The 8,132-nt window shown below is 48.5% G+C and overlaps 1 protein-coding gene across 1 annotated transcript; it reads left to right on the top strand.

Annotated features, from left to right (window-relative positions):
- The first annotated feature begins 1,625 nt into the window (after positions 1-1,625).
- LOC130597490 (keratin, type I cytoskeletal 13-like) lies at positions 1,626-6,919 on the top strand. Its single transcript, XM_057406054.1, has 8 exons — positions 1,626-2,341; positions 3,201-3,283; positions 4,109-4,265; positions 4,664-4,825; positions 5,271-5,396; positions 5,551-5,777; positions 6,249-6,370; positions 6,643-6,919. Exons 1-8 carry the CDS (start codon positions 1,853-1,855, stop codon positions 6,666-6,668), a joined length of 1,392 nt encoding a protein of 463 aa, XP_057262037.1. The 5' UTR covers positions 1,626-1,852; the 3' UTR covers positions 6,669-6,919.
- Positions 6,920-8,132: the final 1,213 nt, after the last annotated feature.

The following is an 8,132-nucleotide window of genomic DNA, read 5'->3' as shown; positions in this document are numbered from 1 at the left end:
CAGGCAAAGCTTCAAGCGATGCAACATTACATCAGTTTCGGTTCATTCTTACCACCACACCCTGACTCCAATTATGTTCTCCAGTCCTAGTAATGAAATCCAGGTATTCCTTCCTATGCACAATAAATTTATTAGAGTTTTTACCTATCCTGAGCTTTGCTCCTTTGTATTTAGGGGCTGAGTGGAGCAGAACTTGAAGGAAGGGCAGGCTGACATGCAGGCGTTGAGATCTGACACAGGAGACCCAGGTCCAAGGGCAGACTCTGCCAGAGGCAGGCTCTCAGTCTTTGAGCAAATCTCTTTGAGCAGGTCTCTCCACACCTCTGTCTCCAGCTTGCTGGAGATACCACCGGAATGCTGCTGGCTTTCACTCTACTGGATAAGCAATATCCAAGGATGAAGAGATAAAGGCACACATCTTTTAAACAGAAATAAGGAGAATAAGAACAATAAAATCATGGGCTAATCCATTAATACTGGGCATAATTCACCCCTTCAGTAAGTGGGATTATTTACTTGCCATACTAACAGCTATCCCAGTCCACAACCCTGACACAGAGGAGGATTTGAGCACTTGCTCCCTGGTGAAGCAGTCTTGGAGAACTCCTTGCAGTGAACGCTTAGTTTCAGAAAGCTCTGGAACGCCTGTCTCTTGCTCAATGTCAGCAGAAGCAGGTTCTCCCTAGAGAGAAGCCCATTGCTCTTGAGCCTTAGCAACACACATGAAAATCAGCTTAGCCTGAATTGTGCTGTCAGAAGAGTGAAAGGATTCTTCCTTTTTCTTTTCTCTGCCTAGTTAAGATTTGGAGACATCAGTGATAGAGAAGAGCGCCTCGTTTGTGCTTCATCCATCTTCTCCGAGCCCGTGGAGAACTCTATCTGGCCACGACTGCTCTGCCAGCTGTATCAGCAATCCTGCCTTTATATTTCCTAGCACCTGATCCCAAACCTCTTATTAGAATGCAGCACATATAGACAGAGAATTGGCCATAGGATGTTTCCACTCCCATTCACCATTCCAAAGCACCCACCCCTTGCTGGAACAATCACTATCCATAATGACGAAAACTGCAGAAATACCTTTCACTGAGCAACAGGAAATACGCAAAGTGCTTTTACCTCCCTTTACACTCTCTACATAAGAAACAACCCCTTTGTGCGTTACTGGAGAGCCACGATCATACATGAAGCACCTTTCATCCATGTCCATTAAGAGATCACTCCACAGCCTCGTCTCGTAGCAGTGTTCTGGATTTGTCATTTTGCCAATGGAGAGACTTAAAGGTTAATCTCTGCGTCTCTGATCTTTCCACAACTTTCTTACATCATTCCTCATACATCATTCGAGAGTCAAACTTCGTATTTATTCGCTCTTTTTCATCTTCCATATTCCAACATCAGCACCTTGCATGAAAACTGCTTATTCAACTCAAAAGGAAAATAAATTAATGAGAGATAAAGAGCTCTTTGATGCAATAGCCTTTAATGATTTCTTCCTGGTATATAATTTAGGACAGTGTTTTTCCTGGCTTAATGTTGTAAAGTTTGCATCATAAACAAAAAGCTGATGATTCATAAAACATTATTGCTAATGTATTTTTGAAATTAGCAAGAGACATGTAAAGTATCTTCCTTGTCTACCAGGATTCCTAAAAGGAAACTTCCCTTTGAGAAATTATTCTTGGCACCAATGGCTGGGGTAGCTGGCCTTATGGGAAGAGGATTCGGTGGTGACACCCACTCTAGAAGGTATAAATAGAGTTTCTCGGCCACAGACAGCTCGCAGTCTGATTTAATATCAAGCTGTGCATCTTGCTTTGGGCTTCTGCTTGCATTTCCAGCTGCTGTCACCATGAGTTGCAACGTTAAGGAGACTATTACTGTGTCTAGCAAAGGCAGGAGCAGTGGTGGCAGCTGTATCATTGGTGGTGGTGGTGGAGCACGGATTTCTTCCTATACGATAGGCAGTGGCAGAGGTTTTTCTGGAAGGAGTTACTGCGGTGGAGTGAATTATGGAGGGGGACTGAGTGTTGGTAGCTTGGCTGGTGGGAGCTTTGGAGGTGGCAACTGCTATGGCAATGGCCTTGGTTTTGGCCTTGGAGGCGGTGTGGTTGTTGGTGGTCTTGGTGGCGACTGCTTGCTTTCATCTTGCGATGAGAAGGTCACCATGCAAAATCTCAATGACCGCCTGGCTTCCTACCTGGACAAGGTGAAGTGCTTGGAGAAGGAAAATGCTGAACTGGAATGCAGAATCAGAGAGTGGTACGCGACACAGGGCCTCTCCTGCGAGCCCCGGGACTACAGCTGCTATTACAAAGAGATCGAAGATCTTCAGAACCAGGTAACCCCTTTTTCAGTTGTTGCTTCCCCATCTAAAGCTCATGTCTGAATTTGTATTTAGAACCTACTGCAACTGTTAGAGGTAACTTGGTGCTGCTGAATGTCTCTGCAAACAAATTTTGGCAAGCTGCCCTATGGCATGTTGTGGGTGCACATCAAAGACATGCTGCAGGGTGATACAGGTGGGGTGATACTCTTCAAAAGGAAAAGGCTGCTTTGTTATGCTGGGTTTGGACTATACAAGTATGAATCTGATACCAAATGTGCTCTGAGATGTAGGGGTGTCAGCCCAGTAAGAAAAGCAAAGCAAAGAGAACTGTAGCACCAGAGCAAAACACACAAATGCCCTACCAAAGGAAGCGTTGTGAATTCTAGGTGAGACAAGCTGAGGATCTGAAATTGACTGCCACAGTGGCACAAAGAGCTTGATATTAACATGTCCACGGTGAAAGTTACGGCTGATCTTAAGGCTTAAAGATACCTTCCAAGTATCTTTCCCGAGGATCCTTAAGCTTGAAGCCCAGAACACATTAGCTTCAATGTCAGCTGAGATGCAATGTCTTAAGGGAGGTTCTTTAGGTTCACTTCTTTGTGAAGCACCTTTGGGACTTCCCTTTATATCTTGAAACTGGAAAGTTCCATCTGAGAGCTCTATAACTCTCAGCCTCTACACAGCTGATGTCTTCACTGACTGTGAGTGAAGGTGGCAAAGCTGCTGCAAACTGCTCAAGAAACAAGGTTACTTAATTCAGAAGGTAACAGGAAAAGCACCTGGTGAAGGGATCCTGCCTAACTGCAATCTACATAGAGTAAAACAGCAGAGGGAAAGGAGACATCTCTCATGGTCTGCTCTCTTCCAGATTGTCTGCGCAACCATTGATAACAACAAGATCATTCTGGACATTGATAACAGCAGGATGGCTGCTGACGACTTCCGAGTGAAGTGAGTACACCTCTGTGCAGATGGACCCTGCTGCCTCCTCCCTTCCCCTTCACATCTCACCTGTGGAGTCTCAATGTGTAATTACAGACTTCAGACGAGTCTCACTCCAACACCACATTAGGACAGGGTGGCGTGATGAAAGGCATCTTGCTCTTGGTCACCAGCCCTCCTTAATTAGTATTCTTGGGTAAAGCATTCGGCAAGTGTTTGTGGTGAGGGTTGGGGACCCAAACTGCAGGGAGTGGTCCTTAGTGGTGTGGTTGGTGCATTTCCATCACAGACAACGTAGATTGGGATCAGCAAAACAGAAACACAGCTGGATAAGTGACTTTTTACAAGGGCCTGTAAGGACAGAACAAGGGGAATGGCTTTAACCTGCCCGCGGGGAAACTTAGATGAGCTCTTAGGCAGAAGCTCTTCCCTGTGAGGGTGCTGAGGCGCTGGCACAGGGTGCCCAGAGAAGCTGTGGCTGTCCCATCCCTGGCAGTGTTCAAGGCCAGGTTGGACACAGGGGCTTGGAGCAAGCTGCTCCAGTGGAAGGGGCCCCTGCCCTTGGCAGGGATTGGAGCTGGATGAGCTTTAAGCTCCCTTCCAATCCAAACCATTCCATGATTCTATGATACCAAACACACAGTGATCAGGAGCATGAAAAACAAAGATAAGGAAGAAAAGCTGCCACAGAACAGACATCAAGTGCAATGCAGAAATGCAACGCACAGAGCATTCAGCTGAGAGAGCAAACTGCAGTTCAGAGCAGGCAGTGAGGCAAGGAGAGAGCTCTCTGCACGCACGGAGCACGTGTGAGATGTCACTGCTCTCTGGCAGGTACGAGACGGAGCTGGCCCTGCGCCAGAGCGTGGAGGCTGACATCAACGGCCTGCGGCAGGTCCTGGACCAGCTCACGCTCTGCAGGTCCGACCTGGAGGCGCAGCTCGAGTCGCTGCGGGAGGAGCTCTGCTGCCTCAAGAAGAACCACGAGGAGGTAGGATCCTGCCCCCACCATGGGAGCACCACTGCCGATGTGAATGTACTTTAGGTTTAAAAGTGAAGAAAAGCTGCTTTCACCCCACAGCTTCCCATCAAACCCGTTGGGGTTCAGACCTGCCTGGGATGGGGGGAGCTCTGGCAGAGATGTGGCCTCCTCTCTTGCCAGTGCTGGGAGTGCCAGAGGGGGGTGAAATTGCTGCTGACTCCAGTTGGATGAGGAAAGAAATTACCCAAGAGATTTGTTGGGAAAAACACTTGCACCATCTTCCAGTGCTTTCTGTGGCCACAGCTCCGGGGCACCCCTGGCAGAGGGCGGTCCTCAACCACCCAGCTCTGCTCTTGTGTGTGGTCTCTGAACCCCCAGTATGCATCTGATCTGGGTTCTACTTCCAGGAGATGAACTGCCTGAGAAAACAATCCACTGGAGACGTGAGCGTGGAGGTCAATGCCTGCCCTGGACCAGATCTCAGGCAAATCCTGGAGGATTTGAGGTGCCAGTATGAGACACTGATAGCGCGCAACCGCAAGGAAGTTGAGGATTGGTACGAGTGCAAGGTAAGCGACATGTGCCTGCTCCCAACAGACACACAAACTTCAGGGCACAGGAGGGCTGCGGGAAACACACCTGGAGACAATAAGCAGTTCTTCCCCTACAGTGAAGCCCATGATCAGCACTTATTATCCACTGTGCTCCACAGGAGACACAGGCCTGTCTGACCAGTTTGCTGTGTCCCATCTGGAAGAGCAGACTTTGCCACAAGGCCTTGTGGTGTGTTGTTGGAGCTGAGCTACTCCACAGTTGGATTAAAGAGACTTCTAGCCACAAGCTTAATGTGATGCGTAAAGCAAGCGAGCCGCTGAAGCTGGCGGTTAAAGCCCAGAGCAGGGAACGTGCCCCGCTCACTTTTCTTTATGCCAGCAGTATTCTGCTTCTGTAAAAGCAAGTCCAATTTACACAGATATTCCCTGATGCTCTTCCTTCTGCACTGGTGATTTTCAGATTGAGGAGGTGAATCGGGAGGTTATTACAAGCGGTCAGGAGGTAGAGACGTGCAACAACCAGGTGACTGAACTGAGACGCCAGTTGCAAGCCCTGGAAATCGATCTCCAAGCTCAGCTCAGCCAGGTGGGTGCTGAATGTCCCTACAGCCGTGAAGAGATGACTGCTGGTCTTCTTGAACAGCCAGACCGAGCAACCAGCGTGGTGGGGGGGAGCAGCTCTTTCAACTCCAGGGTGACACTTACATGAATGTTGTTTCTTTGCTTATCTTGTTTATCAGAGAAATAACTTGGAATCCTCTCTGGCTGAGACCGAGTGCCAGTACAACACCCTCCTCGGCGAGCTCCAGAACCAGATCACGTGCGTGGAGCAGCAACTGGCTGAAATAAGAGCGGAAATAGAGTGCCAGAACCAAGAGTACAAGACTTTACTGGATGTCAAGTGTCGTTTGGAGCAGGAGATTCAGACCTACCGGTGCTTGTTGGAAGGAGGACAGCAGGACCTCATGTATGTAGATCTCTAAATCCACTAGGGAATAAATGAAAATATCAAGGGTCTGTATGACAGATGGGGAATCCAACAGAAGCTTTAGTCTATCTTAATGCTCTCTTTGAGATGATGAAGTTGTCTTATGAGCTGCTTCACTGTGATGAGCATTCAAATCTGAACTAATGATGTTGCTCCTTGGGATTTGCAGCAGAGAAACCAAATCTGTTAACTGCTAGTTACAACATCATAACTACTAATATTCTGTCAGCAGAATGTCAAAATATGAATTAATTGCAATGCTCTGCATTGCATTTCCATGCCAAAGGGGAGCAAAACTGTGAAAGAGCCCTGAAAGTGCAAAAAGAACACAATGTAAAATACCCCAACCCCTATAAAGGACATAGTTTGAGACTTCTGTCATGTATTGAGCCAGTGTCGTGTAAAGTTCTAAAATTCTCTGTTTGCTCCCCCCCAAATCTATCCCACCAGTCATGGAGGAGGAATCGGAACTGGTGTAGGAGGAGGAGTCATTAGGACAAGCCACACCTATACAGCAACTTCATCATCCCACTGCCAGCCCCAGGTCGCACCCTGCAAGACTGGGGACATAGGTAAGAGCTGTGATTTCTCAAAAGGAAACCCGTTTGAGTCAACGTTGTAGCTTTAACTGATCTGTGATTTAACTGATCTGTAACTTTATAAGTGCAAATTCCCATTAAAATAAAATTATTTAGGGAATCTCTGGGGTTTTCTGGGTTGTCGGCTAACCACTCTGGTTTAACAGAGTATGCTCTTGAAATAAGGGCTACACAGAGCACAGTTTTGTTATTTGAAGGGTTTTCTCTCTGTTCCAATCAATAATGCTGCTATATTTCTTCTCCAGTGACCTGCAGGAGAATTTGTGACTGAGGAATGGACTAGAAGATGAAATACAAAGAAACCCATAGAAAAACCAAGAACACTCAATGTTCACTGCGCGTCTCTGCAGAGAAAGTAGAAGTAACTCAGTGATGCTTTGCCATGTATTTAAGGGGCCTGTTGGGAGCCACCTTCTCTGTTCTGCTGTTTCTGTTCTTTAACGCTGTAATCTCTAGAAGTTACTGGAATTAGTCAGGATCACTGTGTACCTGCTGGTGAAAAACTTCTCTAATAAAACCTTGCTTCTGCCTCATGCAATCAAGAACCCTGTGTCTGGAAACTGCCTTCCTTTAGAAAAGCAGGTGCTGATCCATGCACAAGGGTTGTGTGAGCTGGTTGGGAAAGGAAACCAGGGAATGGCCTCACTGACCTCACAGGTCCTGTCCTTCTCCCTGTCAAAACCTGTAGTACCTGTGGCCTGGTCCTACACAATATCCCCCATGCCCTACATGAACAGATCAGGCAGGTGCCTGTGGGTTTCCCATGGAGCATTTTCCCTAAATTCATTGCAAAACAACAGAGAAGGAAGCAAGTGGAGCTGGAGCTCATCAGTGAAAGGAGAAGAGAGAGATCATGGACAGGAATTCCCCTGTAGAAGCAAGCTCAGGGCAGTCTATATCCACAGACAGTTATGGCCTAGCAGCCATCCCTGGTGCACATCTCCAGCTGCTCTCCTGATGTGGCAGGCACTAAACCGTGAGTCGTGTTGGCTGCTGGGGAGGACGATGTCAGTCATGTACCTCTTAACAGACCTGCACTGCAGGGACGTGCCTCCTGACTCCTCCTGGGACTCCTGTTATATGTATCTGCCTCTCTGCAGAGCACATCCCATCTTGTCTGCTCAAATTATCTGCCTGGGGAGAGGGACCATGGGGCCTGAGTACCTGGGTGACAGTCAGCAGAGCCCAATGCAGATGCTGAGATAGCAGATTCTGTTATGAGTCTCTTCTCTTGAGATGGCCAAGGGATGGTTGGATATCCACAGATGTGCAGAGACACTCACAGGATGGAGACAGCGAGTGGCCTGGAAGCCCTTTTTATAACCTAACACGACACCAGCACTTCTCACACGTAACCACACGTAAAGTTATTTTGGAGCCCTGTGCTGAGAAATTAAAAAGCATTTGAAGCACAAAAGCGAGTGCATTTCTCCAGATCCCACTCCTGAGCAGGGCACCCAGCTGGGTGAACAAACAGCACCCCTGCCTGGGCTGCGGCTCAGCCTGAGCGCCGCAGCGAGCAGGGAGCGGGCCGGGGCCAGGGGAGGTGCTTGGGCTCCGCAGCAGAGAAGCAACACGACTGATCCCTGGCGGACGGGGCCGTGCGGAGCAGCGGGACACGGCGCAGGCATGGCAGGGAGCAGAACCGCGGGCACCAGGCTCAGGCTGGGTTGGTGCCCGCGGCTCCCACACCGCGTTGCTGGCCCAGCTTCGCACCGCGCTCTGCCCACACCGA

Source organism: Pezoporus wallicus, unplaced genomic scaffold, assembly GCF_028554395.1.
Source record: "Pezoporus wallicus isolate ANWC-B61680 ecotype Strahan unplaced genomic scaffold, APGP_CSIRO_Pwel_v1 contig_14525, whole genome shotgun sequence".
In the NCBI taxonomy this organism is placed as follows: Eukaryota; Metazoa; Chordata; class Aves; order Psittaciformes; family Psittacidae; genus Pezoporus; species Pezoporus wallicus.
The sequence above is the reverse complement of the archived record's forward strand: the minus strand, read 5'-3'. Positions and strand labels throughout refer to the sequence as shown.

Excerpts from the sequence above, each read along its gene's own strand:
- LOC130597490 (XM_057406054.1), top strand. The coding sequence starts at position 1,853 with ATGAGTTGCAACGTTAAGGAGACTATTACTGTGTCTAGCAAAGGCAGG. Across the intron at positions 3,284-4,108 it reads GCTGACGACTTCCGAGTGAA|GTACGAGACGGAGCTGGCCC; the intron begins GTGAGTACACCT and ends GCTCTCTGGCAG. Across the intron at positions 6,371-6,642 it reads CTGCAAGACTGGGGACATAG|TGACCTGCAGGAGAATTTGT; the intron begins GTAAGAGCTGTG and ends TTTCTTCTCCAG.